This window comes from Sylvia atricapilla, chromosome 8 (assembly GCF_009819655.1).
Source record: "Sylvia atricapilla isolate bSylAtr1 chromosome 8, bSylAtr1.pri, whole genome shotgun sequence".
NCBI lineage: Eukaryota > Metazoa > Chordata > Aves > Passeriformes > Sylviidae > Sylvia > Sylvia atricapilla.
This window is the reverse complement of record NC_089147.1, coordinates 18,116,305-18,134,028: the sequence shown is the minus strand read 5'-3', so window position 1 is coordinate 18,134,028 and position 17,724 is coordinate 18,116,305. Positions and strand designations below refer to the sequence as shown.

Here is a 17,724-nt window from a genome sequence, read left to right as displayed (position 1 = left end):
ATTCAGCTACCAAGTTTTGAAACTATGGACTCTTAGAAGAAAGAATTTGGGAACCACTTAAGCAGATTGGGCAAATTGCTAGGTGACATTTGCCCTTAAAACTCTAACCTGAGGCAGAGCTCTGCTACATTCTAACTGCACCTTCAATATCCTGATTCACGGTGCATAAGTGTTAAGAAAATCAATCCATGCATACAGAAATACACAGCATGGTTTCCTGGCCACCTTTAATACTTCCACTAAACATTTTCCTGGAACAAAGATCCATGAAAACAGCTCATTTTATTCAAAACAAGGCAATATTGGTATTGACAGAGCTGCTAGGCTAATGAAAACAATCAATCTTTTTGTACACCATTATGCTTTTATTGGATTTATTTTGGAATAAACCAGTTGCTCCACTTAGTCTAGACCTGTGTCATTCTCTTTAGTGATATTTGCACATACTTTCCTGCATATGGTCAGAAATTGAGTAAAATGTTAATTACAAGATTAAAAAGCTGAGACTTTGAAACACTGTAATAGTGTAGTTTAGTCTGGTGGATGGTTTCTATGTGTGACCCAATGCACAGTGAAACGTATGTCCCTGGCAAAGAATAGTCCTTCAGAGAGAAGAAAATCTTATCCAATTAAAGATTTCACTCTTCGGATATGACAAATGGTAGCTGAGTTTGCAAAAACAGTATGTTTCAATGGATGTATTGTTTTCTATGTGTTGTAGTTGGGGAAACTTCGAAAACAAATTGCTTGTTGGCTTTGAAATTGTCCTGTATTGGCTTTGTCTGGTTGAATGCAAAAGAGCTCAATTCCTCTTTACACTTAATAAGCTTATTCTGAATGAGTTGCTTCTCATTCATGTTATAAAATCAAATCCCATTGCCTTCATTTGTGTGTCTGTCACCATTGTTGTCCTTTTCTTTAAAAGTTTGCATATCTGTTTCCTAGAAGAGCATGTGAGAAACCTCAAAAGCTCTTGGAAATAAGGAATAATTCATCTTTGTAGGATTTGTGTTTAAATATATGATCCAGTTACTTTAACATGAAATCTAGTTAGGTCAATGAGATACACTGATTCTGAATTGGGAACAAATTGCTCTAAAGATAATTTATGAGAATTGAGAGACTGTAAGATCACTAAGTAGCAATAATGAAGTAAAGCTTCAATTCTGCAAAACATATGGAGAAGTGTTTAAAATTGTTTCATGACATTGCTTGATACAGTTTCATTTAACAGTGCTGTCAATTTGGCTCTCTACAGGTTTAATGTTAAATATGTTCTGAGTTCCTGTGCTGGTCTTGGAGCTTATGCCTAATAACCTGCCCTTGGTGGTGGTCTCTTGTGCTTGAATGACAGCTGACTGTTTTCTTCCTTCACTGCCACAGAGTAGAGGCAGGAGAGCTGAGCTGTGGATGGCCAGGCAGCTGCTCAGTGAATATATGTACACTGTTTTAGTGCAGAGCCTGATAGAACAGCCAGGCAGTTCTGCTTGAGCCTCTTGCCTTAGGGGCTTCTTTTCTGGACCAGATGTTTACACTCAGGGATTTGACAATTGAAAAACAAATTAAAATAGAATATATCAGTTTCCCTATGCAATTTAGTTCCAGCCCTCTGACTTGACTTCTGTGTCCATTTCAGCTTTCCCAGGAAATCCAGTGTGCTCTGGTTGATCATATCCAGTCCTTGGTGAAGTCAGAGAAGAGTCGTCAGGTGATGTGTGAATCTGGCCTGCTGAGCACAATCATAACCTCCTGTCAAGATGCTTTCTGCAGTGACAGTCATCCCCTGCATCTGCCCCTCACTAGGGTGTTTGAGAAGCTCTCCTCACAGGCTGTTGAGCCCCATGTGTTAAGGTATAAGATTGTACCTAATGGAATCAATTTGCTTCAGTCATACCATTTTTTTGCAAAGGTTATAAAATAATTAGATGCTTCACGTAGTACTCTAATTCAGCAAGACTTTTCTTCCAAGTCCCAGTTAATCCTCCTTTCTCACTGATTGCAGGATATATGCTTAAATGGCTCCTGAAGATGGTACGAGTCTGTAATGTCCTGTTGCATCATCTCTGCAGGGTTTGTAAAGTCATTTATGAGTGAACTAATTAAGTCATTGCAAAACAAGCAGGGTTATTCTCTCGTATTTATAGAGAGAAGTTGTTTTCTGCAGAGTAAAAATTACTTTCTCATGTCTCAGATCCGTGTCAATAACAGAGGCAAGAATAAAAAGTGCAGTCTCCTTCCTCAGTTGCTGTTTCCAGTTTGAGGTTGCACTTTCTTCATTAATGCTAACAAGTGCTAGACATTACAGTACTTAACAGCTACCAGAGTGCAGATAAATTTAAATATTCAGTGGAAGACTGTATTTCTTTCACTCAACTACAGAATAGAATTTCTAAAAAAGAACTCAATGAAAAACCCCAACCCATAGATTTTTTTCCTGAAAATGTGGGGCTATTCAAAAATATTGATGAAGAAAAGAAATCTTTGATTTTTTTCAACAGGAAAACCTTGAAGGGAAGTATAAAGCAAGCGAAATATTTGTGCTGCTAAAATGGAAATGAGTTCTTCTGTTCTATTTGGGATGTCTTTAAAATTTGATGTTCAATTAAAAAACTGTTCTCCAGAAGTCTAAGCTGTATTTGCATGGTTGCTGTGACTCCAGCTGTGTCTGGCTTGTTCTCCTTTTTTTAAATGACCTTTTTCTTTCATGTTAGGCAATTTCTGTGGCTGGGAAGTTCTCCATTACTACCTTCGAGGCCCAGCACAAACAAGACTAAGGTACTTTCATGTCAGGGGAGTGATTCAGCTAATGCAGGTAAGCACACAGGGAACAGCCTGTTGCTGATACAGTGGCTGAGTTAAAGATGTCTTAGAAATTACTGGAAAACGCTGTTGAGTTGGTTGCTCCAAGACAGTCACTGTGAAGGTGGAGTATGCCTAGAAGATTTTCACTGGGTATTCCCCAGATTGGATGATACTTAACAACACTGAGAGCTGATCTAATGGCCAGCAGAGATCAAACCATAATATCTTTGCTCAAGTTAGATGCTGAGTATAAACTCAGATTTTGCTGGCTCAGACAGGGACAGGATTTATAAAAATATTAATGTTCTACAAACCAAGGGGAGTGTCTCCTTTATTTGCAGCATAATTTCCTGTGATTTATAGATAGAAATAGCATAAGGATGGGAATAAAGAGCACTGCTTTTTGTGGTCCCTAGGGTGTCCTAGTAATCTACCTTGCTTATGCAGGCTGTTTTCCATCTGAGTTGTTTCTCTGCTCTAATGTGTTTTATAGATGAGAGGCTACAGTATAGTAGTATTTGGTGCTTATCCTACTCTCATGCCTGAGACACCTGATACGGTGTAGTCTATATTTGGGTCTTATGTTCTTTGCAGTCATTCTTCAAGTCCTCTCCCACATGTTGCTTGTGACTATTCTGTTACAACAGAGTTGAAGGAATGGTCTTTGTGTAAGAAAAATGGAACCAATGGATTGGGGATATTTCTTAGTAGGATGAGCTCTGGAGCTGCCTGAAGAAGTGTGGGAAGAAAATACTGCTAAAATATGGCTATGGCTCTCCTGACAGCCTCCCATTTTGAAATGCCTTCAGAGCAATATTATTTTGTATTGCTGTAGGGTTTCTGTAGGCTGATGATGATGTGTTATCTCGAAAGCATGAAGTGCTGTTCTGAGCAGGGATGCACAGAATACAGGCAATACCTGTTACTGGAAAAAGACTTGCAGACTTTGATCTGGTTAGACACTGTTCATCTTTCAGGTTCAGAAGAGAGTGTGGTGTACAGTAAATCTGATCCTCAGACCATTGTGCCTGTCAGGACCTCTCCTTGGCTGTCTAAGGGATCTGCACTGGCACTCCAGACTGCCATGAGTCTCATCTCCATGACATCACCTCGGAACTTCCAGCTACACAGCACTGCTTTAGCTCCATCCTTTGTGGAGTTTGACATGTCCATGGAAGGCTATGGGTATTGTTGCTGTTGCTTTTATTTTAGCTGCTCTGGGGTCTCCAAGCCCTTACTCTGAACACAGTAACTATTCACTTATCTCTTCATCTTAATCTATGTCCCCTATGGCTGCCTTCCATGCAGCAATGTTGCCAACCTATTTCCTTACTGTCTTACTGCTGACAGCCTACTCTCTGCCTTGCTACCATGACTCTGCAATACCAGAAGTCACTGGTGACCCTCAGGGATGATTTTTTTTCTGATGATGGGCTCTTGCTTGCTTTTGTATAGGTGTTTATACCTCCCTACCTTGGCCACTGTCATGGGATCCAGTGCAGACCAATCTGTTTCAGGGGGGACTGGCATGGGTAAGCACTTGGACTCACCTACAGCTTGCTGGGAGCGCTGACTTCTCAGCCCCAAGAAAAGCATTCAACAGCTGTAAGAAAGGGCAGGACATAGGCTGTGCATTTCAATATATTTCTGTCTCTGTGTCCCAGACCAGCTCTGAACTGTATAACTTGCACTGCTCAGCAAAATGGGTCATTTGGTGCAGCTTTGTAGCGTGATGAATTAATATTAGCAATACAAATTTAAAGCAGGCTTCTAAGAAAACAGTCTTAACAAGTAAGAGCCACCAGATCTTAGGGTAATCTTCTATGGAAGGAATAGGACCTGCCACTTGGTTTTCTAATGGGATTCTCCTATACAACAAAATCCTTCACTGAGAGGACTGGGAAATAGCTGTATCTTTTGCTTCCCAAATTTTTGTGAAATTTGAGAACTTCTTCCTGGCTCAGAGATTGCTAATTCATCTGCTCCATAGCATGGAGATCTAGTGGTCATTTCTCATTAGTCAGCTTTAGGTCATTTACACATGTGCACAGACGCATATGTGCAATCTTTGTGGTATTGAATACAGGCAATGAAGTCCAACAGAAGAGAAATTAAACCCCATAATCTAATGTTGGTTCTTCTACATTATGGAAGAATGAAACAGAAAACAGTTTGCTAATGTCTGCACAAGGAAAACAACTTCATTAATGCTTTTTTATTCCTGTCTATAGGCAGCAGAACATTCCCTCCCTCAAGTGGCCTGACACTCTCCTGCTGGTTCCTGGTTAGCAAGTTTGGTTTGGTGCACCACAGCCACCCACTCCGCTTCCTTACAGTTGTGAGACACATGTCCAGAATGGAGCAAGAATTTGTTTGCTTTTCTGTAAGCTTCCTCCCACAGGACCTCTCTTTGGTCATTTCTACAGAAGAAGTGGAATTCCAGCCACTTGGTATGGCTCTTTTCAGTCAAGCTGTGTGCTTTTATTATCTGGATTTTTCATTAATAAATTTACTCTTCTTTGAAGTACCCAGGATATTAATGAGATTTCTCTTCAGTTTTTTTCTTGAATCCTGTTATGATTGTAATTGTTACCTGTGTTTAATTATTAAGTTTGCTGTAGGCATTGTGAATTACTGCAATATTCAATGGAAAATTTTTGAGTGTCATTATATTGTGGAGTGCAGTTGTGGAGACTGGGCTTGAACCAGTCTGTGACATCAAGCAAGTTTGGAGAGTAGGACTGAGGATTTGGGGAGTGATCTAGCTTCCTAATGAAACAACTCATTTCCTCTCCTTGCTTTCAGAATGTTTTCTATAATGCCAGTCTGTTAATATTGTTCCCTGTTGATATTTATACCCTTTTCCTTATTGAGTAGAGTTGGCACTTCAAATGTAAATGTGATTGAATATTCCAGAGGGGGTTGGAAATAGAGTAGGAATAGTAGCTGGGACTTTTTCATGCCCAGCTGACATTGTATGAGTGTTCTGATTGCCTTAGATAATGATAAAAATTCCAGCTTGCCTTTTTTCTTAAAAGCTACAAATGAATATACAGACTTTTATCATCTCATGGATTTGCAAGTAATTTTTTCTCTGTGTCAGCTAACTCTGTAAATATACTGAGGGGTTCTCATCTTGGTGAATATATTTGGTTTGTCCTAGTTCGGGGTAGTTTTGCAGCCTCAAGGCAGAGAGCAGGTGTTATTTGGGAGGGTGACACATTGTGTGCTGTAGGGATCTCGAGAGGTGTGCAAGTTGTAGGTCCTGATAACAGAACTTGGGCAGTGTTTTAAAGACATTAGACCCAATAGCATCAAATCACACTCTACCCACAGAGTGTCATGCTCTTTCTGTCACATTTGAAAGTCGTGTTCCAGAGGCAGGTGAAGACGAAAAACTTTCTGTTGATTTATCCATGTTTTTGCTGTTACAGATATTATGGAACCAGAGGGTGAGGTCCTAAATCCCTCCCCATTTCCACAGCAAGTCCAGTTCGGCTGTGGCAAACTTCTGGTCACTGGCCAGTGGCATCATCTCACAGTGACAGTTGCTAAGGAATCAAAGAAGAGCTGCATTGTGTCGGCTTATATAAATGGTCAGATGCTTGGCTCTTCAAAGGTAAAGCCTCTCTGCATAGATCTTGTGCCTGATTTTTGCCTTGTATTGCCTTGCCTTTTCATCTTCCAAGGCACCTACTGTGACTTTACAGTATTAATCGAGAAACTCAAGGCATGGTGATATACACATGTAACACGTGCCACTGTGCTGGGTGTGAGTGGAGTCAGAAATCTGTACAAAACAGGGTGTACTTGTGCTGCTTTTCAGAGGTGTGTTCCCAGCTTATACTGATGCTTTGAACTAGTTCTGCCCTCCCCCTTCAGCATGTTGACAACTAGGGCAATTTGAGTGGTGATGCTCCTGTATAGTCGGGAATATCTAGGTTGCAGGTAGCTCAGAGTTATGTTGCTGAAATTCAGTTTTACCCTCAGATAAAACTTTCTGAGTTTACTAGTGATTCAGAGGATCTATCAGTTTGAGCCCAAGATCTGCAGAAGTTGTCAGCTATAAAAGTACTTCACATCAAGGTGTGACCAGAGAGCCCTAAATCAAGGATGACTTTGGTTTAGGCTAAAACCTGCAAAGGTGATGAGTTATGCAGAGAGTCTCCACTCTTTCTTTTGAAGAAAGCTCTTGAAAAGTGGAAATGTCACAGAGAAATAAGCTGCTGTGACTGGCCAGCTCTTTGCAAAAATCCAAAGCTAGGAGGAATTTCCTCAAACATCTTGTTTGGTCATGTTTCAAGCTTTCCTCTTTCTCTTACACCCTTTGAATAATCAGTCAGTGGTCTTTTTCCTCACTAGCACACTAAGCACTCAGGAACAGATAGGTGTTCCTCTGGATTAGTTATTCAGTGTGTGAGATATCAATTCATGAGTTCATTGCTAATATTAGTGTACTGGTATTTCCCCTAATATGCAATTTCTTGTAATTTTTTTCACACAGCAGTCAGTTGCATGAAATATCAGGCAAACGTAATCCAAATGCACCTGAAGGATTCATAATCTACGAGATAAATGAGATTAGCCCCTGGTTTCTGTTATTAATATTATCATGCTCCTGGTTTTGTAGTTAAACTCATACTATTTCAGGTATCTCATTTTTTGATTTTGAATACAGTGTAGAAAATGCAGCCTGTTTTTTCTATTACATCTCTGGTTGGTGTGGTGGATTTTTGGTCTTTGAGTAGAATCCTTTTATGAATTGAAAATTTAACCTTTGTCTTTTCCATTTTGTTCTTATCTTTCCATTCAATCTCAGCATGCAAAAAGCTCACTTGTGTGTTTTATTCCTTCCCTGTAAACACAACCTGTTTAATTCCAAATATTCTCTTTCCCATACTTGAGAAAAATGATCTGTCTCCTAAATGCCTTTTGGGACCTATATCCATTTCAAGAATGAAAATTTAATTTAATTTGACTTCCTTCAAATGAGACTGAAAGTTATCAATAAAACTAGGCCTAAACATTGAAATTGATGAAAGAATTCACAGCAAGTGTGTTTAAAATTCAGAGAAACAGCTCACATAAATAAAATAATCCTTTAGTAAACAAAAGACTGTCCCAGTGTTGGGTTCACTGACTTAATGCAAGCCTTCATCTTGATATGCACAGTGAAGGAAAGATTGCCTAAGAAATTAAAAATGGGCAAAGGTTATTGTTAATAACCTTTATTATTAACTAAGGCTATTTTTAGTTGGTGGAGCTGGAATGGGATGTGTTATTGTGTTGCATGAAGTGTAATATTTATTCACTCAAGTGTGTCAATTCCTGCCTCTTATTACTGACCAACCCTGTTTTCTAAATCACAGAAGTCAGAGACCAGTAAATGCTTGGAGTATCCCATCCTATCAGCATACTTTAACATCCCATCTTGTTAAAGACAGGGCTCAGCCCTAGAGTACAATATAATTTCTTGCTACCAAAAAATTCCAACTACTTTCTGTTAGCTCTCTACAGTTAAATAAAATACTAAACTCAGTTTATGAAGTCAAATCATTATTTTGGTTCCAAAAATAAATGGGCCTGCTTCCTAAACAATGTTAGTTCTACTGAAGTTTATTGATGCAATTGGACAATCTGCACTCTTCAAAAACTGTTTATTCTCCATTTATGCCAGTACTAATGTGGTCTGTAACTTTTATGTCTGTGTTGAATGTCACAGTCGGGGTTATGAAGTTAGGGAAGGAAAAAAAGTCTGGAGTGAAGACAGACTTTTTCTTTGCCAATACTTGAAATTCTTTTGACTATGTTTTTGGAACAAAAATTTAGCTTAAACATTCAAAATTCCTATGTTTACAATACTTCTCAAAGTCCATTTTTGAACAGCAGTTGATAATTGTTGTGGTGGGTTGACTTTGGCTGGATGCCAGGTGCCCATCAAGCAGCTGCATCACTCTCATTCCCATTTGGACAGAGGAGAGAAAATAAGATGGAAAATTACTCATAAGTTGAGGTAAGGCACTTTATTAAAGTAGAAGTCAGTTTTCATGTGCACAAGCAAAGAGATAAAAGATAGGTTTATTCTCTACTTCCCACCAAGTGAGTGCTGTAGAGTCAATTCCTGGGAAGCAGGGCTTCAGCACATGGAGCAGTTCTGTAGTGGGCAAGCATTGTAAATAATTAATTCCCTCCCTTCCTTCTCTTTTCCTTAGCTTTTATGTCTGAGTTGACATTATATGGTATGGAATATCTCTGTTGTTAATTTGGGTCCACTGGCCTAGTTGTGTCCCCTCCCAGGATCTTGCCATTTCCAGCCCCTTGATAGGGGGGATGTTGGACATTCAGTGCTGATGCTGCCAGCTCTGCTCAGTAACAGCCACAACTCTGGTGTGTTATCAACCCCTCTGTAGCTCCTCTCTGTGCAAAGCCCAGCACTCTGAGGGCTGCTGGGGGAAAATGAGCTCCAGCTCAGCCAGACCCAATATACTTTGTGCTGCACAGCTGAGACTTCAATGAGCAAAGAGGTGGCAGGCTGTACCTTACAGGAACAAGACCCCAGGGCACCCTGAGTGTATTGGATCCCCTCAGTGAATTTCTTCTCTGTTGCAGATGCAGTATCTCCAGCCCTTACCAGGTAGCTGTGTCTCCATGGAACCCTCTTCCTTTATTGATGTCTATGGGTACATAGCTACTCCTCGAATTTGGAAACAGAAGTCCTCCTTGACCTGGCGCCTTGGTCCTTCACATTTGTTCGAAGAAGCCATTTCTGTGGAAACCATAGAAATTATTATTAAGCTTGGCCCTCAGTATTGTAGCAATTTCCAAGCAGTACAACTTCAAGGTATGTGATAATTCTCATATCAGCCACTCTTTGTTCATCTGGGCAGTGTTCTTTTTATTTTTATGATCTTCTATTAGTGTTCCAACTGTGTCTAGAAATCACTCAAAAAGTCTGGAAAACTACATTGCTGAATGTTGTATATGTTGTATAAGATTGTAGTAAGATATACTGTGAATTGGAAAGAAGGGTAGGAATCAAGCAGCAGAGAGAGAAGAATAAAGAGGTATAACATGTCCTGAGTTGCAAGATTGTGATTTCTGTTGGACAAGAAGCTTTAACTGAGATATTCTGCATTACCAGTGCTAAGAAGAGAAAAAAAGGCAGAAAGAGAAGTATGGAGGTCAACTGCAAATGCCTGCAAAACAGGAGAGAGCACAGGGCAGAGAGGGGTAGGGGAGTAAGTTACATTCCATTTAATGAAGAGGCTTTTTAACTAAAGTGTGTTGTTACCTTCAATTATTAAACAGACAAAACAGACAAAACATTTCAGTTATTGATTACTGTTTGTTCAACAAGTAGTGCGTTCGCTTCTGTACTAGACCTTGGCATGAAATGGGATGGTCATTCCTCACTTGAAAAGAGCAAAATAATCTTTCCTGGTGATGTTCCAGCCTAAAACAATGTAAAAAGAGTGGCTGAGAGTACTCCTTCAGACAGAATGCTGTCAATCTACACACAGAATGCTGTGAGTCAAGTGTGGAAAGGGGTTGTTGAGAGAGAAATGGTGTCAAAGTACAACTCTGAAATAAAAACATTACCTGTAGAAGTCAGAAGGATTTGATTTTTTGAGTAATTGAGTCTTTATGAAGTCTAGGGGGCTTGTTTTCTGCACAGTTCTTCTTAGATGGACTTTAGTACCAGTCATAGATTGTGGCCATCTGACTTTAGTGATGTCCTGTTTCAGGGAAATTGCATAGCAACACATGAGATGTGATCCTCTAATTGCAAAATGATCTTGCACTCTCTCCTTGCACTCTCTCAATTCCATCAAAACACTCAAAGAAACTTTGGCAAATGGAAATTTTGACTTTAAAAAAGTTTTACCACAATCCCCTCGAATACCATATTTGGGTGGTAGTGGTTTATTTGGATTTGGTTTGTTTTTGTTGGTTTTTGTTTGTCAATATTTTCTTATTTTTTATTTTTTCCTTAAAATGGATTTATGACTTGTTGCAAACAGCAGTGGGAATTTTTGGCAGTATTGTGTCCTGTCTCCCCAGTCTCCCTAATCAGCTGCAGTGTGCAGAGGCTTAGTCTGCAGACCAAGTCCTGCTGGAAGGGAAATGGTGACACAATCTTGGGACATTTAATTTATAGTTAATCTTCATGTGGTATGTGAACTAATTTTTTGCCAAAAAGGGCTGGGTCACCAGCACTACTAAACAGGTTTGTATGTCAGCTGTTTTCCCAGTCTATAAAGCTGTCAAAAATATAACTTGACTTTCTTTTTTTTAATAAAGGTACATATAGTTTTTCCAAGTGTTCAGGAATAAAAAATTCTTTAAAGAAATGCATATGAGAATTTCATATTAGACAACTGAACCTGTTACGTTTTAGAAGTTTCCCAGATGGGAGTTGGCAGCTCTGAACTTTTGCCTCTGCTCTCCTTCCAATCAAATCTTTGCTTGTGTACCCTGACAAAGTTCCCAGAAACACAGAAGGCCTCTGAAATGTTTTCTATGTCCAGAAAGTGTGTTTATGTTGTGTGGACAGAGAGAGGTTTATTCTGGACATTTCTGAGCTTCATGAGACGTTATGAGAGAATAAGGAATCAAGGCAAAGCAGTTACCAGAGGACACAGCTGCTGGTGATGCAAGCTGCCATGGACTGTTGCAAAGAGTGAATGCTTTTTTCTGGTTATTGTTAAGATAAAACAAAATTATTTCCTAGACTTGAGTTTCATCCAGTTATTTTTCACCTACCTCTCTCCTGTCTTGCAAGCTGAACAAGCAAAGCTCCTTCAGATATTCATAGTCTTTCTTGTTTTAGGTGAGGACCAGTACAGTGGTCAAAATATCGCACCTCTGGTGGCAGAAGAAAAGATCTCTTTTGGAATCAATGCCGTGTGCTCCTCTCTCACTACAGTCCAGGACATAAAGAGCTCTTACAATGAAGTGGATGGTCGGCTAATTGCCAAAGAGGTCACAAATTCCCCTTGTCTTAAACAAGTTTTCTCTGGCTTTTAATCAGTTTCCTGGAGCCAAGTTTCTGACTTTGTCTTGCCTGTGTACCTTCAGTGATTTTTTTTAACTTTTTTTTCCATTCCTTAACTTTGTTCTACTCGTCGGTTAATTTTCACCCGTGGAGAGGAATAGATTGGATAGTGTGAGCACAATGTTAAAAGCATATTTTGAAACAGGAAAAGAAGCCATAATTTTCAGGTTTTATGATAATTTGTTTCAGTCTGTGTTTTCTTAATGCCTTCACAAGAAGTTTTCACATGCTATTCTATCATTCTTGCCAATATCAGGTCTATTGAAAGGTGAAAGTAGTGGCATTGTGGGATGTTGTTAGTGGGTGAATATTTGTCCTTACAATCAACTTTTTATGAAAAAAAAATGGTGTTCATAGTCTAAAATTAATAAAATAATCTTAAGTATTAGAACATGCATTTGTTACTTTTAGTGTTCCTGATACTATCAAAGTTTTTTTCTTAAAATTCCTTTTATCTGTTTTAGATTGGGATTAATTCTCGGGACAGTTCAACTCCAATATTCCTAGCTAAGAATATTGCTGGACACCTCTCGGGTTCCTTGCGGACTATTGGGTCAGTTGCTGTGGGTCGATATGGTAAATGCATTTGTTTTAATGTTTAATATTCTTTTAAGAGTGGAGCTTTTTCCTGTCCAGTAATAGATTTAATCTGTGTAACTTCCTGGTAGAGTAACACTGCAATTTCCTAGGGGTAAGAGTGTTCCAGTCCTCTCCAGCAGCTACCAGCCTGAACTTTATTGGAGGCCCTGCCATTCTCCTGGGTCTCATTGCTATGGCCCGTGATGACCACACCATGTATGCAGCTGTCAAAGTCCTGAACTCCATCCTCAACAGTAGCCCCTTGAGTGGAAAACTGATGAGGCACATCCATGGATACCAGGTAGACAGGCTTTTGTTCATTCCTTCTGGTTATAGTCTTTCCCTTGTAGATATTTATCCCCAAATCTATCAGTGGGAATGAACCAAACATATCTTAACTATAGCCACTTGTGGTTGGAACTTTCTAAATTAGGAGGGGGATGTAGGGTAATGTTGTATATCCTGTGCTTACAGTCCTGGGATCCTCTGTAACAGTTTATCTGCTAAAGGAAATGTGAGGACAGATGTCTCTTGGTCAGACATGGTTTAATAAAATAAATGAGTCAGTGCAGCAGATTTGTGACTGACCCACTCCACCTTTTACCAACACACTTGATTCTACACACAAAAGACCACTTCTCAGGTAGATTTTCTTCCTCCCCTAGGCTCTACAGCCTAAGATTCTTCTTTACAGACTGCCCAGTGTAGGGAACTTCTATGGCTCAGTCTTCACAGTGTATGCAGAATTGTGCTGAAATAAAAAAGTGCTGCCTGAATTTCATTGATTAGGTCTGTCCCAAATTAATCTTTAAATCTGAAAGCAATGCAGACTGAAGATTTTGGTTGTATATAAATTCTATATATGTAATATTGGATGGATTGAGGCTCAAGTGGGAAATTTCAATTCAGTCCAATTTACTTTGCACTGTATAGGCAAAGCAGAGAACTCTGAAAGAACAAAGAAGACTCTTTAATATAGAAGGATCCAAACAAAACTCTTAACATTAGGATTTCATGAATGATTTATTATAAACTTTCTTTTTTCCAACATGCAAATTATTCATAAATTGATCACAATTTATATGAATATATTTAACCTACTTAAACACTGCTTGCCCAGTCCTTTCTTGTAGGTCAATGCCTGTCTTTATATTGTGTGTGAGCTGCTCCTTTGGAATTTTTGATAAATAGTGTTCTCTCCATGTGACTGATCATCAAATTGCAATGGAGTGAAGCTTTTTTTTTACAGCCAAGTAACAAATGTATCTTGTATTTTCAAATGTATTTTCAAATCAATTTCTATTCTTCCCAACCTGTTCAAAATGTAATGGCTTCCTGAACATTCTTCTCACAGTATGGGGAAATTGTTGCATAACCAAAAGTAGCCTCAGTTGAGAAACAGGCAATGTTTCACAGATGGTTTTCATTTGGGGAAGTAAAAATTAATATTTTTTAATTGACACCATTTATAAGCAATTAAGAATACATCCATGAAGAATAGCATAGAGCACCTACTGTGGTTATTTACCGTTCTAGTTGTCTGTTTCTTTCTTAAAATTACATTCAACATAATATGGCACGTATTTTCCTCCTGTTCAATGCCACAGCCAAGCTCCGTCAAAAAATTCATCATTACACTTCCTGCATGAAATTTTATGTCTGGACCAAAATCTTCATTTTCTTTATGATGCTTATGCAAAATGTGTGCATGCTTGACTGCTACATCTGAGTAAACTAAATGTTGGTCTTGAATTAAAGAGAAGTGTTATATGTTAGTTTATAAATACAGATTTATACTTGGCAGATACTTATTCCATCTTCTTTTTTCAGTTGCTGAGCTATCTATTGAAGAGGAAAACTCAGCTACTAAACAACAGGATTTTACAGTTAATATTCTCCCTAGTGGGCACAGCTGAACTGGGCTTTGAATCTTCTGTCATCAAGAATTATAGTGCATTCCAGTATGTTCTCTGCAACTTTGAGGTAAAACTGTTCATGTTACTGTGGGTTTGGCTGTATTAAAGATGGCTGTATAATACAAGGTTTGGTTTGTTCATAGCATCTCCTGGATGCAATATTTAGGATGGGGTTGTGTGTTGTTCATTAGCACACTGTGGGCCCACCAGGTCTGCAGGAACACTCCCAGAGGGTCTGCTCAGGGCTAGAACTGGAGCTACAATTCCCTGCACAAGCAGGGACTCCCCAGTGCCTGCAGGTTGCATTACAGTAACACTGAAAGTTTATGATGTTCTCCTCCCTAATTTTAACTGTTTCTCTGATGCAGCTATGGTTCTCACAGCTCAGCAGAGCAGTAAAACCTCTGCTTTCCTTTGTCTTTCAGCTTTGGATGAAAGCACCAGAAAATCTTGACCTTGTTCTTCTTTCCCATCTTGTGGAAATCTTGCAGTCCTCCAGGTATAAGCACGTGTTTGAATCAGAAACCTTTGGGACAAACTCCTCTGTAACCTGAAGCTGGAACTCTGAGGTGGATATAGAGGATCTAATCCCAGTAGGAATCAGTAGACTGTGGGAGTGAATCGTTCCTCTATTGCTCTTTCAAGCCTGGAGTTAGTGATTTGAACAGCCCCTGAGATGACTCTGGGGCCAGACTGGGAAAAGATATCTGGTTCACGTGGAACCACTGCTGTACAATGAAAGTTTAAATACCTGCTGGGGAGGAGAAATCTGAATGCTTGAATTGACTATAAAATAATTTTTTAAAATTTGTTACTGAAGTTGTGTTTAAAATCAAAACACAACCCTTTTATCAATATTCTTAATAATCTGGACTGGAGTTAAATGTATCTAAAGCGACAAAGCGTGGCAGAGGGGCTGAGTAAAGCTAGATTCCTGCCTTTTGGTAGCAGAAAGCTCTGTGCAGAGCTGTCTGGTGCCCCTTGCTAAGTTTTACAGGAATAGCATTTTTTGCTACCAACTTGCTGCTTGAAAATGCAATAATGTTTTCTTTGAAGTTTTTGGAATGCAGCAGTTTCTGGGGGAGAGGGCAGAGGAGAAGACTAAAACACACAAAGTAGTCTTTAGATCTCCATCACTGACACATGTTCAGTTTGTCTGACGGTGTTTGAAATGTTATAAAGACAATATTAGAAGCCAAAAGTACAAAGTATTGGTGCAACCTGAGAATCCTTTTGGCTAAAACTCAATAAATTTGGTCATTTCCAGTAGACGATTTTAATAGTCCCTCTGCTTTTTTACAGAGATGCAAGTCAGAATGTTGCAATTGCCTACCAGGTGCAAATGGTGCCCAAGCTTGTTTTCCTTTTCAATGATCCTGAAATCAGCAGCTCCAAGATCACTGTGGCCTGCACTATTCTGTCCCACCTCTTGCAAGGATACTTTAATACAAGGGATGTTCTCAGGTAACCTTCAAGGTCTATGGCTTTTCCTCAGATTGCAGATGAGCTATACTTCTGCTAGTGTTGGAGAGAGCTCAACAGTAGATCTTCCCTCACCACGTTTTGGGGAGAGCACCAGAGCTTTGTCAACTACAGGATCCCCTGGTGAAAAACTGATGAAAACTTCTTGCATTCATTCCAACCTTATATTTGCATAAAGGTGAATTGAATGATGACCATTATAATGGTGGCACAGACAGTTCTGTAGGTATGACTGGGATTACTCAAACATGTACTTAATATTTGGTTTAATTAAAGCCTTGTCCCTAAAGTATCACTACAGTTTTACAATTTAGCCCCAAAGAACTGTATACCTAATCCTGTTGGTTTGGCTTATATCCCAGTAATAATCCTTTTTGTTCCTGAATTTCAATCAGTTATGTTAGTCAGAATTTCATGAAGCATAGCATTTAAATCCTTCTTTGCTCTTCACAGAGTGTAAGCACTGCTTCATTTTATATTCCCAGCCTAATTGCATCAGCCTGTAACTTATCAGCAGAGGAAAGTCCACACAGTGCTGTCTACAGCCACCTAACTCCCAGGGAAATGCACTGCACAGATGGCAGCTCTGTTTCTAAAGCTCTATTTTTAATAAAATGTAGAAAGAGAGTTGCATATGAAATCTGTGGACTCTGCCTTTTGTTCTATTGGAGAGTATGAGCACTTCTAATAGTTAACTGTGGAGCTAATACATGGACTTGGTGCTTGCCAGCTCTTTTGTGAATGTATGCTCCTGGATATATATTACCTGTATGTATATACTCCTGCCCTGGGCTTGTAGGGATTAGTCTGTTCTTTTTTCATATAGGTGGTGAGACAGGTGAGAGTTGTGGATTTAGTGCATCAAATTTGTCATGTTGTAAGGAGTGTGAATGAGCATTTTTTCTTAACTAATCATGATTTGTTATTCTATGGTAATATGGTTAGTTGTCAGGCCCATGAGTGCTGAGAGAGTGGACAGAGACAGCCCCTGTCCTCCTGGCTCCAGGACAGCAGAGACTTTAACAAGCTCTCAGCAGTACTGAGAGGTGCTGGAGTTTCTGCTGCTCCCAAATTTGGACTTCTAGAGGGCATTGCTGTGTGGGCCATCCCTGCAGAACAACTGTGTTCTGTCCCTAAAGTAATACCCTCCTTGTGGGCAGGAGGAGACTGTGCACTTTCACTAAATGTGTATATATTACATTAATCTTTCTATCTTTAGAACCAAGTAATGTGTAAAAGCAAATTACAGGTGCAAAAAGGTGCCAGTCCTCCTCACAGTGGACCTTCTAAGGTTTCTCTGTTCTCCTCTCTATGCTTGGAAACCAAGTGGCGATAACAGTGATATTGGAATGCCACAGGCTGCTCAGAATCTTTCATATAAACTGAGTGCTTGACTCAGTATTCCTTTCTTCTTGGTGAAAGACCTTTGAAGTATATAGAGAAAATGTTTGCATAGCAGAATATATTTTACTTTGATTTGTAGATAGTTTCAGTTATCACAATACAGGAAAGATACTAAGCTATTAGAGAGCATCCAAAGAAGGGCCAGGAAGATGAAGAGCCAGAGGGGAAGCCAGATGAGGAGTATCTGAGTTCGCTTGGTCTGTTCAGCCTGGAGGAGACTGAGGGGGGAGTCTCACTGCAGTTACAGCTTCCTTCTCAGGGGAAGAGGAGGGGCAGACACTGATCTCTCCTCTGTGGTGACCAGGGACAGGACTTGAGGGAATGGCCTGAAGTTGTCAGGGGAGATTTAGGCTGAAAATTAGAAAAAGGTTCTTCCCCCAGAGGGTGGTCAGGTACTGGAACAGGCTCCCCAGGGAAGCGGTGACAGCACCAAGGCTGGCAGAGATAAAGAAGCATTTGGACAATGCTCTTACACAGGTGTGACTC

The 17,724-nt window shown here is 39.6% G+C and overlaps 1 protein-coding gene across 1 annotated transcript in view; it reads left to right on the top strand.

The window, feature by feature from the left end:
* Positions 1-17,724, top strand: part of WDFY4 (WDFY family member 4) — a 115,120-nt gene that overhangs the window by 24,764 nt on the left and 72,632 nt on the right. The window contains exons 13-25 of the mRNA XM_066323894.1: positions 1,637-1,851; positions 2,712-2,812; positions 3,780-3,987; positions 4,258-4,334; positions 5,034-5,252; positions 6,237-6,421; positions 9,412-9,643; positions 11,633-11,784; positions 12,322-12,433; positions 12,547-12,737; positions 14,267-14,419; positions 14,778-14,851; positions 15,655-15,816. Of these exons, the coding sequence (XP_066179991.1) occupies positions 1,637-1,851; positions 2,712-2,812; positions 3,780-3,987; positions 4,258-4,334; positions 5,034-5,252; positions 6,237-6,421; positions 9,412-9,643; positions 11,633-11,784; positions 12,322-12,433; positions 12,547-12,737; positions 14,267-14,419; positions 14,778-14,851; positions 15,655-15,816 (2,081 nt within the window). The remainder of the gene's footprint in view (positions 1-1,636; positions 1,852-2,711; positions 2,813-3,779; positions 3,988-4,257; positions 4,335-5,033; positions 5,253-6,236; positions 6,422-9,411; positions 9,644-11,632; positions 11,785-12,321; positions 12,434-12,546; positions 12,738-14,266; positions 14,420-14,777; positions 14,852-15,654; positions 15,817-17,724) is intronic.